General features: G+C 26.5%; 2 protein-coding genes across 3 annotated transcripts; both read right to left on the bottom strand.

Annotated features, from left to right (window-relative positions):
* Nucleotides 1-12031: 12031 nt before the first annotated feature.
* On the bottom strand, nucleotides 12032-13718 carry LOC119662629. Of its 2 annotated transcripts, none has more exons than XM_038072291.1 (2): nucleotides 12817-13718; nucleotides 12032-12576 (listed from the first exon to the last, which is right to left on the bottom strand). In XM_038072291.1, the coding sequence occupies exon 1, from the start codon at nucleotides 13489-13491 to the stop codon at nucleotides 12817-12819; it is 675 nt and encodes a 224-aa protein (XP_037928219.1). In that variant the 5' UTR covers nucleotides 13492-13718; the 3' UTR covers nucleotides 12032-12576. The 2 variants fall into 2 exon arrangements, with proteins under 2 accessions (XP_037928219.1, XP_037928220.1); XM_038072292.1 differs by lacking the exon at nucleotides 12032-12576 and adding an exon at nucleotides 12662-12742.
* Nucleotides 13719-18500: 4782 nt separating this feature from the next.
* On the bottom strand, nucleotides 18501-19292 carry LOC119661901. The gene is made up of 3 exons (XM_038071411.1): nucleotides 19080-19292; nucleotides 18707-19006; nucleotides 18501-18641 (listed from the first exon to the last, which is right to left on the bottom strand). Exons 1-3 carry the CDS (start codon nucleotides 19227-19229, stop codon nucleotides 18600-18602), a joined length of 492 nt encoding a protein of 163 aa, XP_037927339.1. The 5' UTR covers nucleotides 19230-19292; the 3' UTR covers nucleotides 18501-18599.
* Nucleotides 19293-20143: the final 851 nt, after the last annotated feature.

Here is a 20143-nt window from a genome sequence, read left to right as displayed (position 1 = left end):
ACTTTTTTAGCTGAATATGCAAGTATTTTATTTATGAGTGTATTATTTTGTGTATTTTTTTAAAATGCAATTTATTTAATATAATTTTTTTTTCAGTTAGTTTTTATTTCTTTTTTATTTATTTGAGTTGGAGGAACTTCACCTCGGTTTCGATATGATAAATAAATGTATTTATCATTAAAAAGTTATTTACCAAATTCATTAAATTTTCTATTATTTGTAATTGGATTAAAAATATATTTATTTATATGACTTATTTTTTGTGGAGTTAATAGAAAATTTTAATTCTATCTTATATTTTTAAAATATATGCTTATTTCAAGCTCATTAACTTAAATTTTAATTTTAGTAAATTATCTTATCATTTATTAATTAATGAATTAACTAAAGGTACAAAAAATAAATAATTGTTAGGATTTGTCCAATTTGTCCAACATAAGGTTCTTCAACTGGTCGAGCTCCAATTCAAGTTAATAAAATAACAGTAGTTAATATAATTCAAAATAAAATTTTGATTAATAGAATAGAATTGTAATCCTTGAATTTTTTTTATATTATAAAAAAGTATAATTATTATTAAGACGATTACAAATATCATTCTGGTTGAATGTGAATAGGAGTAACTAAAGGGTTAGCTGGAATGAAATTATCTGGATCTCCTAATAATAACGGATTCATTAAAGTTAAGAGAATTAAAAATATAATTAGGATAATAAGTCCAGTGATATCTTTAAAAGTGAAATAAGGATGGAATGGAATTTTATCAATATTTGAATTTAATCCTATATAATTATTTGATCCTGTTTGATAAAGAAATAAAAGATGAATTATTGTTATTGCTAAAACAATTATAGGTAAAATAAAATGGAAAGTAAAAAGTCGGGTTATTGTAGCATTATCAACTGCAAATCCTCCTCATACTCATTGAACTAAATCAATCCCTAAGTAAGAGATGGCAGATAAAAGATTAGTAATTACTGTAGCTCCTCGAAAAGATATTTGTCCTCATGGTAAAACATATCCTAAGAAGGCAGTTCTTATTACTAAAAATAAAATAATTACTCCAACTGATCAGGTTTGAGTATAATTAAAAGAATTATAATAAATTTCTCGTCCAATATGAAAATAAATACAAATAAAAAAAAAATGAGGTTACATTAGCATGAAGAGTTCGTAATAATCATCCATAATTTACATTTCCACAAATATGTCTAATTCTATTAAATGCTATATTAATATCAGCTGAGTAATGTATGGCTGAAAATAATCCAGGTAAAATTCGAATTATTAAACATAATCCCAATAGAGATCCAAAATTTCATCAAGAAGAAATATTAATTGGAGTTTGTAAGTCTACTAGAGAATTATTTATAATTTTGAAAAGAGGATGATTAATTTGTATAGTTTTATTCATTTATTTTATAAGTCGAATTGGACCAAAAATATATTTGTAATTTTTACAATTGCGATTAGAGTAATTAATAAATAATTTATTAAAAAAATTGTTATGAAATTAGTTGGATAATTATAAGGTTTAGTTAAAATATAAGAATTTTCTTGAATTAAATTTTTTAAATTAGTTCAAATTTTTAAATTTATAAATATATCTATACTAAATAAATATATCTATAATTATATATAAAAATTTCCATAAAAATAAAATTCTGATAATTAATGAGATTGTTCATATTAATCTTTTAATTGAAAATGAAAATATTTTATTTGAAGCGATCGCAGTAATATAAATAAATAAAACTAACATTCCTCCTAAAAAAAATTAAAAATAAGATATAAGCAAATCAAAATCTTTTTGAAATTAATCCTGAGAAAATTTAAATTAAAATTGTTTGAATTAATAATATAAATCCTACTGGTATTGGATGATTTAGAAATAGAAATATAGTACTTGAAATTAGTATAAAGATTAAAATGAATATATGTAAAATTTCAAGAAATAGTTTAATTAAAATATAAATTTTGGGAATTTATGATAAAGAATTATGTCTTCTTTCTTGAGAGTTTTAAAAGATTATTCTTATGTTTGATTTACAAGACCAATGTTTTATTGAACTATTAAAACTTAAATAATAATATTTTTTTTTGATTATTTTGTTGTGTTATAGTATTAATTGGAATTGAAATATTTTCTTTTATTTCTAATCGAAAACAATTATTGTCTATATTATTAAGTTTAGAACTAATTGTTTTAATAATTTATTTTTTTTTATATAGTTATATTAATATGATATATTATAGAAATTATTTTATAATAATGTATTTAACATTAAGAGTTTGTGAAGGAAACTCATGGAAATGATTATTTTCAATCATTTAGAATTTTATAATGTTAAAATTTATTGTGTTTTGTTTTGTTTTAGTTTTAATTCCTGTTTGTTTTTTTAATAATATATTTTGAATGGTTCAGATAGATGGTTATATTATTTTTAATTAGATTCATATTAATTTTATTTAATATTTATTGTAATTATTTTATCAATATTTCTTATTTTTTAGGATGTGATGATTTAATTTCTTATGGATTAATTTTATTAAGATTTTGAATTTGTGCATTAATATTAATACCAAGAGAAAAAATTAATAAATTTAAAAATTGCAATTATTTATTTATAATTAATTAATTAATTTTTATATTAATTTTTTTAAATTTTAACTATTTCTAAAATAAATATTTTTGCTTTTTAACATTATTATTAATTTTAAGATGAAGATATCAACCTTTACGGTTCCAAGCTGGGATTTGTTTATTATTTTATACTTTATTTGTTTTTTTTCTACCTATATTATTAAGAATTTTTATATGTCTAATTATGAATTATCATATTTTTGTACAATATTAGCATTTTTAGTTAAAATATCTATATTTTTAGTTCATTTATGATTACCCAAATCTCAAGTTGAAGCTCCAATTTCTGGTTCAATAATTTTAGCTGGAATTATGTTAAAATTAGGGAGGAAATGGGCTTTTACGAGTATTTTCTTTATTTCATTTGATTGTTTAAGATTTAATAATTTTTTATTAGAATTTCTTTAGTTCGAGGAATTTAATTTTTAGTTACATTAAATTGTTTACGTCAAGTTGATTTAAAATCATTAACTGCCTTTTCTTCTGTTGCTCATATAGGAACTGTTTTAGCAGAAATTATAAATTTAAGAAATTGAGACATTTGTGGAGGATATATATTAATAATTTGTCATGGTTTATGTTCTTCGGGTTTATTTTATTTAACTAATATTAGATACGAGTGATTGGGTAGACGAAGATTATTAAAATTGGGGTCAATTTTATATCTTCTTTAACTTTATGATGATATTTATTAAAGTCTGGAAATATAGCATTTTAAATTTATTAGGATAAATTTCTTTAATAAATAGAATTGTAAGTTGATCTTGGTATTCAATAATTAGTTTACGTTTTGTATCTTTTTTTAGAGCTGCATGTACTTTGTATTTATATTCTTATAGACAACACGGAAAAATTTATTCTATAACATATTACTTATTTTTTCTTTTAGAATAAATAATATACGGGAATTTTTATTATTATTGTTACTTTGGGTTCTCTTAAATTTATTAATTATAAAAAGTGAAATAATTTTTTTTAATTATATTCAAATAGTTAATTCAAATAGTTGATTTGCGGTGTTAAAGATATAAAATTTTATTTTAAATTGTGAAAAATTTATCTTTATTTAAAATAAGATTTTGATTATTAATTAATTCAAGAATTATTTCTTTTTTTAGGGTTGTTATTTATTATTATTAAATAAGTTATTCAATTTTTTTTATTAAACTTCAACATTTTAGATATAATTATATTAATTATGTTAGCTATGATAACTAAAAGAGCTCAAATCCCTTTTTAAGCTTGATTGTCTGCGGCAATAGGTGCTCCTCAGCTTTAGTTCATTTATCTACTCTTCTGACACCTGGGGTTTATCTATTAATTCGATTTAATTTGTTAATTGGTGATACAATTTTAGGTGAGTGTTTATTATTAATTTCAGGTTTAACAATATATATATCTGGGTTAGGGGCTTATTTTGAATTTGATTTGAAAAAGGATTATTGCATTATCTACACTAAGTCAGTTAGGTTTAATAACTCATGCTTTATTTAAATCATAAGTATTTATATGTGTTGGGTCGATTATTCATCATATAAATAATTTACAAGATATTCGTTTAATGGAAGGTTTAGGAGTTTATATTGCTTTTACAGATAAATGTTTTAATGCTGCAAATTTAGCTTTATGTGGAATATGTTTTTCAGCTGCGTTTTATTCTGAGGATATAATTTAAGAAATTGTATCTTCAAGTTATGTTAATATATATTCTTTCTTTTCTTTTTTCTTTTTTTTTCTACGAGGTTAATAGTTAGACATTGAATTCGTTTAGTTTATTATTCATTAATTGGGAATTTTCATTTTTTTAATATAAATATATTGAAAGATAATTATTGAATTATATTAAAAGATATACTTGGATTGCTATTTATAAGAATTATTGGAGGTGGTCTTTTAAATTAATTGTTATTTGCAACTCCTTCAATAATTTGTTTACCTATAATGTTAAAAATGTTGTCTTTAATAGTTTGTATTTTATGAGGATTTGTAGGATATCATATTTCAAATATTTCTTTATATTTTTATAATAAATCCTTACAAAATTATTTTATTTCAATTTTTTCTGGTTGTATATGATTCATACCTAATTTTGTAACATATAGATTAATTTATAATTTTTTATTTTTAGGTAAAAGATTATATAAAAGATTTGATCAAGGTTTATCTGAATTTTTTGGTGGCTTTTTTTTCTATAAAAATTTATTAAGTTATTCAGAATTTAACCAGTTTTTTCAAAATAATAGATTAATTATGATATTAATAAGTTTATTTTTTTTGTATTAATATTTTTTATTATTAAATATTTAAATAGCTTATAATTAGAGTATTATAAATTTAAAGTTGTAAGGGATATAAATTTATCTTTAAATATATAATATACTAGTGAATTAAAATAAGTAATTTATAAATATATTTATATTATTATATATATTTTTACAATGAAAATGTAATGTTTTTATTAAACTAACAAATAAATAGGAATATAAATGGAATTTAACCATTAAAAGATAAAGTTAGTAGCTTGTTTTTGTTCATCATATATCTTTAATTGGAATTTTATTCAATTTTATTGCTAACAGTAATAAACCACTATTTTTCGTTGATTTGTTCCGAATCAACGAAGTCATATGTGATCTGACATTGTCATTGTGAAACCCAACACCTCTCTGTTAGCCAAATCTTATCGGTTTTCGTGTTTGTTTCTTTCAAGCAGTGCAATTATTAGCAATAAAGGACAATCCCACAAAACACTCTACAGAACCTTGTGTGCAATCAATCCAAGCTTTGAAGTCGTTTGTAGAAGGTCATTGTCCTTCGACCATGGACGCTTGCATTAGTTATTATTATAATTAATCTACTCTTCATCGCAATAGTATTAGATGATAAAGCCATTTTAATTATGACCGTCAAAGAATGTAAATATGAAGAAAATGTCTTGGGATTGATTTGCAAATTTATAAATTTTGAAATACTTTTACTAATAGCAAGAGAAGCTGTAAGAATGAAATGAGTAGTATTACCTATGTGTTCCGTAGTCTGTTAAGAAATAATAGGCTTAAAAATAAAGTAATCCATTTCGTTATTCCGAATGATGACGGAAATCAAACGTACCGGTAATTAAGATTTTGATTAAAATTTTATTTCTATGTACTGTTTGGACTTTATCATTAGATGTGAAATACAATCTCATTAAAATGTACTCCACAAAACAAACTGGAACTAGTACTGGAACTGGAACTTTTTGAGGAAGTTTTCGATAACTTATACCTAAATAGCTAACAAAACCTCAACCTGAGAAAGAATAATTCAGTGGTAACACATTGCATGATCTTGATATTCAGCACATCACCAGTACGTGAAATTACTCGTCCAGAAAATTTATTGCACAAGAAAGCCAAAACTAGAATCCTGGCAACGTACTGTTGAATCCATTCATTTTCTATATTCATAATTTTACTTCCACAGTTAACGAAATGTGTAGTCATTTAACTGTAACTATCAGAATTGAAACAAATGTATGGTGTTGAATGAAAAGTATGTTGAAAAAATCCGCTTCATTTTGATTTTCAACTAACTTATTAAGTTTCCTTCGTACTTTATTTAAATTAGTTATTTTGTATAGTATCTACCCAAAGTAAAATTTTTCTTTAGCATTCTTTGATTTAGATCGCTAATGAAGTTGATTAACTGTACAAAAAGGTTTAGCCGAATGCAACAGTGCAATATATATTTCCCAAAAGAGAAATTATGGTGATTTGATATATTTGACACATGAAAAAAAAATTAAATGAACCAAAAAAACCAACAAGTTAAATAAACATTAGGGAATATTTTTTATAAAATGTTGGTTTTTTATAAATAAATATTATACACAAATTTTTTTGCATTTCCTACCTTTTCTATGATCAGCTAATTAATTTCTTATATCAATACAAAACTTAACATTATTTGCTAACCATTGAAATGTAAACCAACAAAACTCGCCCAGAATTTTCTAACTCGCAAAACCTGTTTCACATGCATAAATCAACTTATGCCAATGGAAACGACCAAAACTTGATTTGATTAACATAAATTGCTATTAGATGCTGTTGATGTGAAGCACGTTTGATGTACGTCATGTTCACAGCATTAACTCATTCAATATGATTTGATATATTCCGTAGAATTCTTTTTGAAATGTTTGTTCATAAAAAACAAAGCATATTTTTAGGCGTTTGTGGAAGGTAAGTGTTTTGATACTCAATCTTTATTTAGAAATTTTAATTTATTTTTTCTCTCTGGAAAACATAATATATTTTTAGAACCATTTTGGTCGATGTGTGGAAATAAAAGGTCACACGCTTTCTTAATACATTTGAGCCATAATTTGTGACTGATATTTGCATTACTTTTAAAGGTTTTGTTCCGGACATGTGCGATGGAAAATCAGCATCACCCAAATGAAATTTTATTAGATTGCGAGCGAACAGTTAAATTGTGTGGCCTATTATTTTCTTTTATTCGTTTGATATTTTTCATAAACGTTTTTATGGTTTTGTCGTTAAAAGTAAATTAATGATGATTTGCGATTTTATAGCGGTTAATAACGATGCTAAACGTTTATTGGGTCGCACGTCATACAATTTAATGGTTAGGACTGCTACTGCCACCGGGACTGCGACAATGACATGTAAATTTAAACAGAGAGCGATGACAATATTGTTGACGTTATTTTGAAAAGGGTATTAAAATTTGAAATTTATCCATTTAATGCCTTACTTAACGTAGTATGTGCGATACAATTATATAAATATCTCGAATGTAAATTATACTTTGAAACACAGCTGCTCCAAATTTTCGACCAAATAATCAAACAAAAAGAATTCACTTAAAAACAATAAAGTTTTAATTTACAACACCAGCTGCGCTAAATATTCTATTGAAATATTTAATTGAACTAAATTACAAACATCTAAAAGTATGCTTGTATTTTAAACAAATTACATTGAATACTGTTGAATTTCGGGTCAGGTAAATACAATGAAAAATCCACTAAATGCGCAAAGTGCACACATGCTGTGAGGACTTAGCAAGTGATATGCACCCGCACCAGCTATTGAGCATCCACGGGCACAAAACACTTCACATAAAACAATATCAGAACCACAAAAATACATCATAACCCACAGCTACATAGCTGCCGCGGTTCGAGTACAAGCCGATATGCGTAAATACAAGCATTCATCTACTTGTGCCTCAGCGTATGCAGTCCCACATCTATAAAGTGTCATGATATGCGGTAGGGAGTTGCTCAAAATTTTTATATGCATGCTAAAAAAAGGAGAAAAATTAAGTAAACACGCAATGGTAAACCCTTGCCTAGTTTTGGGTGTTTGTGAAATCAGTGCTCTACTACGGGTCTCCGAAATACGCACCCAATAAGCCCTCAACTTGATTGGATTTTTGTCAAACTATGTTGCACAACGCTGGCATATCTTCAATTGTTCCGAATGCATTCGCTATTGTTGCCGCTGACGTTCTTTGCCATTTTTGTCGCGACGCCAATATCACATAAGCGCAAACAAATTCCAGTGGCAACGAACAAAAAAAGCGCGTTGCCACCGTTTTCACTGATTGCTGCCGTTGTTGTTGCTTACATTTGTGGCTCCAAGCTAACGCAATCAAGGTTGCTTAGTGCAAGATATAAAAAAGGACTACAAAAAATGGTTTAGCCAAATTGAAAATTTGTGGCGGTACAAATCAGCAACCATTTTCTGCTTCATGGACCTTCGAGCAGTCAGAGTAAAATGTTCAAATATTTTAAAGCATGTTGGCTTAGAAAATCAAATTCGGCAAGTTTTTAAAATCTCTGGCGAAAAAAAAACAAAATTTCCCATGACATACTGAACGCTATAATTGAGTCTAAAAGCTAATGAGAAGCATTTGATTAAAAATACAAAATGTTTTCTCATACACTAATGGAAATTTATACAATCAGTTATCACAAATAAGTGGTTCAATTGTTCAAAATAGAAATTTTTTGTGCTCAAAATTGAACGAGAACAACAATATTAGTAAGTCATTATTTTTTCGTTTCATCATTTTCGTTATTTGACTGACAAGAGTATCCAAAGCCCATGTTTATACGCACATTTTTCTTCTATACCTCATTTCAGCTAAGATAAATAGCACCGCAGAGAAAACTGTCGTTTTCTACCGTAACTATATATTACTGATGACGCCTGCTCTATATCTGGAAGGGTGTGCGGCCGTTCTACAATGTTATAAATTGAAATATATGAGATATTTTATTAATAATAACTATATTACATCAGGCATTTATATATTCAAAATTTAATATTTAACAATTCATTAACAGTACGACGTTATTAAATAAATTAAATTAAATCATATAAATACAGGTTTAACATTATATCAATATAGAATAAACACAACTTTTCACATACTTTTTATGATATCAAACCAACTTTTTTCAAACAAAAGAGTTTGCACTCAGAATCAGAACTAGAACTAGAAAGAACTATATTAATAGTATATTCACTCTGTCTCATTTAGACATTTGCTCATTTATATTAATGAAAGCACATTCACATTATAATGAGCTCATTATTCACATTATAATGAGCAGCTGATACAAACCTTATAAACTTCGCTTAATAATATATAATATATCATACAAAACAATAAAATATATAATTGATATATTAAATTATTTATATATATTTTATATATCAATTAATTATTGAATTAATAACAACAAAGATTTTATTAAATACTCACTTTCTCAAATTTTTTTATTTATTAAGTTATATTTATTAAGATTGATGATAGCACTGGCTTGGAATTCGTTCTCAAAGAAGGATACTGTTATTTCTTCTGGGTTGAAAGTAAAGCTAACACCATTCATAAGTATTAAAAAAAACTCTACTATTTTTCAGTTGTATTCATCTGCTATTGCCAAGATGCCAGATGAACTGATGCTACCAAATAATTGAGAATCATGCATTCAGATCGATTTAATTAGGTTGTCCTTGCAGATTAGCTGGTGTAGGCTATCATACTGTAAATATTCATATTCATAGATAACATAGTTTGCTTAAAGTATCGGAATATCATATAAAGTAATTATCGACAAAGTACTTTTAATTAAGGTAGATGCCGTATGCCATCTTAACAAATATGTTTGATAAATTTGATGCACAATGCACTATTAGCTAATATGAAAGTGAGAAAAGGGCTACAATTTCAGGCCGGAGATAATACCATTTGATAGCAAATACTGCGAGATTCTAGTTCTGAAATGCAGGGACTATGTCTGCATCTGCAGACACTATTTTAAACTAAGGTTTTTGTGTTTTTTGCTCGCAGCTTGACTTCCGGTGAAGTTCCTTATACAATGGTGCTTATGATTTGGTATATCCATAATTCCGAAAAGCCATTACTGTTTGACTCGAATTTCATAATGCAGTAAATATTGCAAATTATTAAGTTGGAAATATTATTTATCTTACTGCAGACTGAAAAGCATAATTATGGAATCTGTAGCATCATTATATGGAAATTGAAACTATCTGCTACACAATTAATGTATTTCAGATTGCGTAAACGTACTTTTAGACATTTTTAACTTTAAGAGCACAAGAAATTTCCCAAACCTAGAATTTCACGTTTTGGTGATCTGAATTAATAACCAGTTTTATATTATGTGATATATGTGGACTTGTTCCGTAGGTTAATGTAGATTAGCTTGTGTTTGCGGACAAACTCTCAACGCTTTAAAAACGAAAGTTTGCCGTGTTAGGGTCCTGCTTTTGCCAGACAACAGGTTATATGAGGACACTTAGTGAGGACATCTTTTAATTACCATAAAATAATCCATATCTATAAATTGACCATTAAATATTCTTGTATTTTGTAATAACATTTATATATAATATATATAATAATTAGTATATTAAAATATTATTATCATTATAAAGAGATCGATTCAGTTAACGATTAAGTGTCACTGCTATTATTTTCCTTATTCATTTAACACCAGACTTACCTTTTCCTGCTGACGATAAGAAACAATACAATATATAGTATTAAGTACGTACCTAAACTAGGACGAGGGCTGCTCTATATATTTCTGGCCTAAGCAACATTAGATGTTGCCAGGTGCAATCTGACATTTCCATTGGAAAGGTTGACATTTTTTAGCATAACATATTTATATGGCGATAAAGCACCATCCTATAGCACTATGAAAAACTGGTTTAATGAATTCAATCGCCGCCGACGCTCGCTCAACGACACTGATGCCTTGCGTGAACTGATAATGCAAGATCGTCATGTGACATACCGTGAGATAGAGGCATCCTTGGGCATTTCTCCCACCAGCATACATTCGATATTGCATGAACACCTGGCCGTGAAAAAGGTTCGTTCTCGTTGGATCCCGCACAAATTGACAATCGCTCCAAAAAAGACTCATGCTAATTCTTCTTCTTCTAGGTGCCTTATCTGCTTCGAACGTTGGCTAACATGATTGCTATTTTGATTTTATCTACAGCTTCTCGAAAAAGTGATCTTATACTTTTATTAAACCATTGACGTAAATTCTTCAGCCATGATATTTTTCGTCTACCAGGGCCACGTCTACCTTCAATTCTGCTTTCAATGATTAATTTTAGTAGTCCGTACTCTTCCAGATGCCTCAGAATATGACCAAAAAACTTCAACTTTCGACGTTTTACTGTCTCTAATATTTCTGACGTACCACTGTATTTGTAATCGTGCTGATTGGTGCGAAGAAATGTTGAAAAAATACGTTCGCGGTGCTTCAAAAGACGTTTATAAGATCGTCACAGATGACGAATCATGGATCTATGCGTATGAGCCCGAAACAAAACAACAATCGACCGTGTAGGTCTTCGAAGCACTTCGAAGTAAATGGTCGCCTGTTTCTTCAGCAAAAGTGATCATGTGGTGACTGTTCCGCTTGAGCAACGATGGACGATCACTTCTGAATGATACACCACAATTTGTTTGTTGTCTTTGGAGAAATTCGAAAAATGAACAGGAGAGACGAAAATCGTCGCCAGAAGATGCTGTTAAAGCTTTCAAAAACCATATTTTGAAGGTGTCTCAATGGGAGTGGAAAAAGTGCTTCGACAATTGGTTTGAGCGCATGCAAAAATGTATAAATCAGGTTGGAGAATACTTTGAAAAACAATAACACAATTTTTGATGATAAATATTCACATTTTCATTATTATGCCAGAAATATATATAGCAGCGAAACAAATTTATAAATTTGATTTCCCTTCTACTTTTCTAAATGCAGTTCACTTATTATTATACATCGTTAAATATTATATTTTTTTTTTCAAAAATTCAATCTTTTTTATTATTTTGTACTCATTTATTACTGCAAGTAACCCTCGAATATGAAGTTATAATTTCCATAACAATAAATTCCTGCTTCGTTAATATATGTATTTTTCTTGAATAGTAAGATCTGGTTTCAATTAGTATATCATGTACATAAGTAATACGACCGGAATTCATTTAAATGGCAAGACTTACTTTTTATCTGTTATTCTGCAAGTTCATAAATAAATAAATAAATTTATTTCATTTATGTAAAAATATTCCATTTTGTAAACCCATTTTGATATATAAGAATCTTTCTTTGCACGACAAAATTATTACGTTTCGGTAGCATATTCCTTGCTTGTAAATAGCCTAAAGATGACACATTTCTCCTTCATCAATCAGAAATTTTAAATTCTTGAAATGATCTTGGAAGTTATTATTTTGTAGTGTTTATTAAGTTTATTTTTACTGATTTGCGAAATTATGGATATTTTAACATTATAAACCCTTGCTAGTGAATCGCATTCCATCCAATTTCTTAAGTGCGAGTATTTTCAAGTATTGAATGTCTGAAAAATAAATTTCCTTTTAAGTATAATTTAGAAAAACGATTCCGATTGCACTTTAATAAGTAGAATAATTATCTGAAATGACAACCTTATAGTAACGTTTGTGAGTAATCGCTCCCAATAGATTAATGAAGGATGAAATTCTCACGTAATAGAACAAGACTGTCTAAATAATATGTTATAATTGCGTCATTTCTTTGTCAGTGTTAAATAAAACTTAGTGGATGCTTTGCTACTTACCTAAGCACCGCCACCATCACCTCCTTCGTCCTTTTTCTCGCCGCCGCCGCCATATCCGACTAGTTTTTGTATGTCCACTTCGAAATCGTCTAGATAACCACCTGCAACAGCGCCTGTAAAGGCTAATAGTGCAGACTCACCTATGTATATTACAAATTCCGTGCCAGGTATACAAAGAGCATCTAAAAGTATTGCTCCATCTTTTATTAAAAGTGCAACTAAGCCAATTACCATAACAAACAATTTGTTAGCGAAAAATCCGCATATCATCAACGAAATACAGAAAATCGCAATTGTTAGGGACTTAAGATATTCTGTGGTGCCATTTCGTTCGTCTTGACCATAGATAGCAACAGTGTTGTACACCACTACTGTTGCAGCAAACAAATGAGCGAATGCAAAATCCTTAACTGTTTCAGTTTGCAAGAAAAAGAACACATTCACGCATCCTAAGGGCACAATCTCTACAATACCTTGAGAAACTTTTTCCACTTTCAACATTTCGTCATCTTCATTATCGACTAAGTCTCGTAAGGCAAAGAAGAATCCATGTACAAGACAACATACACATCCTCCCAATAACCAGAGAGAATTCTCAGCATCACCTGTTAGAAAAATTGAAGCAACAGCCGAGCCTATGTAGATCAAATGAAGCACAAGTGGTATAATCAGCATGGTACAATTTCTGTGATGCAAGCTCTGTAATAGAAATGATTGCTTCTAAATGCTCTCAGTTTTTGACAGCGGATATCTCAACAAAATATCCGCATTAACTTTGCTAACGAAAAATCTTGAATTTCGATCTAATATATCATGATGAAGATATATGGTAAAGTCCAAAAACTAAACTGAAAATTTGTACGGCCTAAAATTTCATGATTTCGGAAACGTATGAAAGAAATAAAAATTTTTTATAAAACTAATATTTTTGTTCTGGCTTTTCAACAAACTCTTAGAATATCAACGATTGCTTAGTTATATAATGTATGTATTTCCTTGCTCCTTTCCTTAATAATCATATTAACAAATAAGGATTCCGACCTAATTTTTATTATTGAACATATTATATAAGGGGTTTTTGAAGTCCCCACGTAAGATTTATAAATAATTCCTTCATAAAAAAAAACGAAAGAAGCTGCATTGAAAGAAAAAGATTTGCTGGAATACATCAAAAAACCTTCCAAGTTTCGAAAACCTGGTCAATAATTTTTAGTCTATTTTTAGTCTATTACATGCCCTATAAATATATTACAAAAAGAAAATATAAAATCAATAACACCTTGGTTGGCAACATCCGAAGTGCTGTCAAATATACACTTCATTTTTATAAATTACTGGGGCATCAAAAATTACAGGTCATACATATTTAAATACTCATATCTGTCTGCTCACAAATCATGAAGCATGAAAAACGTCATGAATCATTTTGAGTAAAACAATGCCTAGTACTAGATATAAGCTAAGGTAATGCTTGTGGCACCCAACTCCTTTTCGTTTAAAACCAATTATGAATCAATGCATCCTCCTCAAACGTTTCAGGCATAACCAAAATATAGTGGATCTAAGTCAGAGAAGGCCAAAATAAATAAATCTATCTGACTGTTGTCATCAATATTCTTAACGTTTTGGATCAAGCAACAAATTTAAAACATTAAACTGATTTTAAATAAATCTATATATCTAAATCTAAATCTATTCAATCGAAATTGATTGTTCTACTAATCTACCAACGCAAAAGTAAAGAGCACCATGCTCACTCGAGTTTTGGGGTACTTATCAAAACCAAATTTAAAAATTACATTTTCAACTCTAAATATTGTACATATAATAAATATTTCTAAGTAGTAGCCATGATAACCACCAAGAGGCACAAACTTAGTATATACTCGTACATCCTACTAATATATAAATCTTAAGAAGATTTAGTTGATCACATCGAGAAAAGATAATAACTTCTAATATATTGTGGCCAAAACAATTTATGAATTAATAACACAGTTGAAGACTATAAACTCTGTTATAAAAATATATATACATTCATCCTCATAAAAAGTGAGGAATTGAGAAAAGTCTTTACAGTTTCAAACTAAAACTGAAGTATAAAGTATTCATCCATAAAAAAGAGAGAACCACCAGACATCAGATAAAACAGCAAGGGAAAATATCTCATAACGCAACTAAAATCTGATTTATCTTATTCATTAAATTTTTTATTTATAATCAAATTAAAAATTTATTTATTTAATATAGAAAATATTATTTTATTATTATTTTATTAATGTTAATGTTTGCTTATGGTTAATAAATTATAAAATAAGGTCAAAAGTAAAGACTCAAGTAATGCTGCATAAGCTGTACTTTTAAGTTTAGAATAACTGTTTTAATAATTTATTTAATATATACTAAATATATATATGAATGGATATTTATATAAATATTTTTAACTTGTAAAGTTTGCGAAGGACCTATAGGTATTTCTACTTTACTTTACATTTATTTATTTTTTATGCTCAAATTTGCTGTTTTTAAATAAATATATAATAAAAAATATATTCCAAATATATTATATTTGATTAAATTTTTACTATTTTATTTAATTTATATAGTAATTATTTTATATCAATTTCTTATTTCTAAGGATGTGACACAATTTCTTATGGATTAGTGTTGAGAAGCCAGATGAGATAAATAATTTCAATAACCATAAAAATTTATTTATAATTAATATAATTCTTATAACATTTCTAATTATCTTTTTAACTATTTATTTATTTTATAATTTATTTTTTTAATTATTTTTTAGATCCATCTTTGTTTTAATTTTAGAATGAGGGGTTGCAGCTTAAAATTTATTTATTATTTTATACATTAAGTTCTTCAGGTTAAGTTCTTCAGGTTCAATTTGTTTGGCTTATATTAGATATGAGTGTTAGCAATCAAGACAGGATAATTAGATTTCATACCATCATTGACTATATAATGATTTTAACTAAGATCTGATAATATAGCTGCACCTTCTACTTTTAATGTGTTAGAAAAAATTTTATTTATATATAAAATTTTAAATTGATTGCTTACTTAATAAGTAATTCATATATATCATTATCTCTTAGCTTTACTTTTACCTTATATACTTCTATATACTTCTATAGTCAACAGTAGAAAGTATATTCAAATATAATATGTTTCAATAGTATATATTAATATGTATAATGTCCTGTTTATTTATTTTAAATAAAAAGTCTTCAAGTACTCTTATTATTGTCATTATACTGAGTTTTTTTAAGTTTATTAAATTTAACTAATGAATTTTATACATTTTATTATAATTTAAAAAATTTGATGAAAACGTTGATTTATAATATTCAAAATATAAGACAATTATTTTCAGTTGTGAAATATTTATCATTATGTAGAACAACGTATAATTGGGATTATTAATAAAACTAAAAAGTAAATATTTTTTTTTAACGTTAGTACTTACTAATTAGATAATTTACATATTTTTGAGTAAAAAAAAATTTTTTTTTTTTTATAAAATTGAATAATTATTATTATATTGAATAAGTTTAATTTCTATTTCTTTGGTTATATTGTATTTTTCAATTATTTATTATAGAAGGGAATAACACATGGAGTATATATTTAGCAGTAATATTTGTTAAATCTACATGTGTGATTATTTCTCTTTGAATTCTCTCCTTTAATTAAAATTTTATCTGTTAGTAATTTTTTTAAACTTGTAAATCTTATAAATCACAGATATTAACTGTAAGTCTAATAATCGTATTGGAAATATTGCTTTATTATTAGCTATTGTTTTAACATTAAAATATGTGTCACAAAATAATATATTTTTATGAATATTAAGTTCACTAGATTTAAGAATAATAATTATTTAAGTTCTTGTTGAATGATTACTCTTCAACTCCTTCAATAGGCGGATTTTTATATAAATCAATTTAACTTATCAATTAAAATCAGTATATTAGTTTATTTATTATTAGAAGTTTAGTTATTACTAACAGCTTATTTATTAGTTTATATATTTATTTTTGGTTTCAGGACTAACAATGCTTATGTCATTGGGTTGGAATTTTGAATTTAATTTAAAGAAAGTTATTGCTTTATCTAATAATTAGAATTTTATCAATCAGATTTTACAAATTAATATTTTTTTGATTTGTTAACCTAAACATCATTTAAAATATTATTAATTTATATGTGAAAAGTCTGTTATTCATAATAATATAATTCACAATCTATTCCCTTAAAAAAGTATTATAAATATATATACATCTAACTTTTAGATGGCAACTTTAAGAATTAACTAGGAAAGTATATGTTTTAGCAGGATGTTATTCAAGAGAAATATATATTTTCAGAAATTTGAATGCTTCAGTTATATAAATAAATTTTGTTTTTTTTCATATTATGTTTTTACTACAATAACAATTAGTTATTTAATTCAATTCTATCATTATATATTAACTGATCATTTTAATATTTTTATATTGAATATATTAAACGAAAACATTTGAGTTATATTAGGAGGACCGATAAGATTATTAGGATATATATATATACATATATCAACTGAAACAAAACATATTTATAAAATTTTGTTTTTTTTTTACTGTCATAGAGAATATCTAATATTATCACCTATGGATTGCTTTTTAATTAATAAACTTTTAAATAATACTACTTAAAACATTCAATCATCTGAATTTATTGGAGGATTTTCTTTATATAAAAATTTATAAAATTATTTAAAATTCAATCAATTTACATAAAATAATAAATTAGTTATAATATTAAAAAAATTATTTTTTATTTAATTATTTAATATTTGATCATTTAAATTGGTTATAATAGATTGTTAAGTTGATGGTGTAAGGGAGATAACTTTACCCTCAAATATCCATTTAAATTAAAAACTTAAATTCATTAATTCATAAAGTAGTTCAATAGCAATTTATATATTACTAAATTTCAAAAAAATGTGATATTCTTAATAAACTCATATATTGATATAGGAAAGCAACCATTCAAACTAAAAATTAGTGCTTTTTGTGTTCAACATATATCTTTTAATTCAGTGAAGTAAAACTTCATTCATTCTTATTACTTACAAAAAAAATTGGATAATATATATATAATTGGTTTCAACAAATAATTAATATTAATAATAAAATAAGATAAAATATTATTAATTACACAGTATATATGAGGTAGAAACTTTGTAGCCGTTGTGTGAGTATTGCCAGAAATAAATCTCGCTAGAGTAACTGTAGAATACGGATTTATTTAGTATATTTTTTCGGTTTATTTACATATCGATGTCATGCATTTATTACGGTGGATATGCCTAAATAAATAACGAAAAAACATTTACTTATTATTTATGTGAAGTAGTGTAAAAAATTACCTTTTAGCTAAATTCAAGCTGTATGTAGGGTGTTCCAAGTTTTGTTACTGAATTTATGAACTCTGCTTTATGTAAATGCTGAACTTCTTTACTCTGTTAACCTTATATTTATTATTTGAAAGAGTAATTATGTCAAGTTATCAAACGAGTACTGTGATTTATTTAATTTGGTCATATGCCTTCCTAAATTAAACAAATTAAAATTTTCCCAATTAGTTGAAAAATATATTTAGTCAAATAAATTATTGCATAAAATGATAAAAATACATAGAAATACTTAGAATTAAACATTGTTTATAAGTTTTCTTCAGATTAATCCAGAAATATATATGTGATGATGTGTCTGCCGAAATCAAACATTACAATGTTTGATATGCCGCTCCCAATCAATTAACTGGTCGATTAAAAGAGATATATAAAAGTTATTTTCTGATATTATAAGTATAAATATATATTTACTTGACATATTGTACTGCAATACCACTGCTTTCGGCACCCAGTACAAATATATTTTGCTTCTTGTACCGTACACACTTGGCAGGCATAATAATCATGTTTTTGGGAGCTTTTCGAATGGTAGTCATCAGTTTCCTTCTGGTAGCTATATTCACCACCATGATTGATTGCCAAGCCTTTAGATTCTGGTGTATGTCGATTTGCGCTAAATGTACCCGAGTTGTTTGGAAGATTTTCAAAATTACTTTTGTCATTAAGTGCAATTGCTTCACAAATTTCGTTGTGCTGTTTTCCATCTTTTACCTATTCGATTAAGAAGCAACCAATTTTTTAATAACACATATTTCAAAACTTTTAGAAAACGGAACACCCCTACCTTATCTGAACAACCACGATGTTTGAATATTTGACCTTCGTAGTCATGAGAAGGGTCTTCAAGTCCCATGTCCAATAGTATGGGGTGTTCTGAACTCTTCTGATTTGCAATATGTTCCGCAGTTTCTGACAATGCTGGCGTTTTTTCCATTTCGATATTTGTCCCACTATTTGTTACATTTTGAGTATTTGACGATTCTTTGCTTGATGAAACGGTACTATATCATTTTCAATAAAAATATTAGCTTATAATAGTTAAATTTCATTAGAATTTGTCGTCATAAATCCAAAGAGTATATGTTATGGCTAAAGATATACACATTAATGACAACCTAATATTAAATTTGTCATTTAATAACGATAAAAAGAGATCAGTCCGTGGTGCACAGTCTGTACATAACGAAGTAATTAATCTCGGTTCATCCAGTTGCGAATGCAGGATATTTTTTCTTTAATGTGATGAGCACATATGAAAAAATTCAGTTCACTTGTGGTTTTTAAGTAGTTTTATAAATAGTAATAGATATTACAATATTATACAACACAGAGAAACAAAAAGGTACTTCGAATAACACAAAATATTCAATGTTCGGTTTATAAATAGAAGGACTACATCTATATATCATCTATTTAAAATATTGTCAATTTTTAATTATTTGTCTTTTTATTTTCTAATTTACTTCTTTTGTTTATATAATCATTTAATTATATAACATCTGTGTTTTTGGTTTTCTTAGGACAGAACACTAATCTATCCAAAGCCTTCACATATATTCACGAATGTAGCTCAAATAACTTAATGTTCAGTATTTCTTGTTTTATACTAGAAAATTATTTTCAAACTGCTCCATCAGCTGGGCAAATTACATTTCACCAAGGCAGAAAGTTACATTAAAATCAATTTTATAGTCATGATCAAAAATACCAACTAAAAATAGTAAAGGTATCGTAATAATACCATTTTTTTAATGGTATTGAGTTTGATGTTCACCCAGAAAGAACAACAAGAGCTCTAGTTAAAAATGAGTTCTAAGCCAGCGCTATCAACAATCTAGTTAATAGATA

The sequence above is a fragment of the Teleopsis dalmanni genome, chromosome X, assembly GCF_002237135.1.
Source record: "Teleopsis dalmanni isolate 2A chromosome X, ASM223713v2, whole genome shotgun sequence".
NCBI lineage: Eukaryota > Metazoa > Arthropoda > Insecta > Diptera > Diopsidae > Teleopsis > Teleopsis dalmanni.
This window is presented reverse-complemented; position numbering and strand designations above follow the sequence as displayed.

Excerpts from the sequence above, each read along its gene's own strand:
- LOC119662629 (XM_038072291.1), bottom strand. The coding sequence starts at position 13,491 with ATGCTGATTATACCACTTGTGCTTCATTTGATCTACATAGGCTCGGCT.
- LOC119661901 (XM_038071411.1), bottom strand. The coding sequence starts at position 19,229 with ATGGAAAAAACGCCAGCATTGTCAGAAACTGCGGAACATATTGCAAAT. Across the intron at positions 19,007-19,079 it reads ATCGTGGTTGTTCAGATAAG|GTAAAAGATGGAAAACAGCA; the intron begins GTAGGGGTGTTC and ends TTAATCGAATAG. Across the intron at positions 18,642-18,706 it reads ATTGCAGTACAATATGTCAA|TTAATTGATTGGGAGCGGCA; the intron begins GTAAATATATAT and ends TTAATCGACCAG.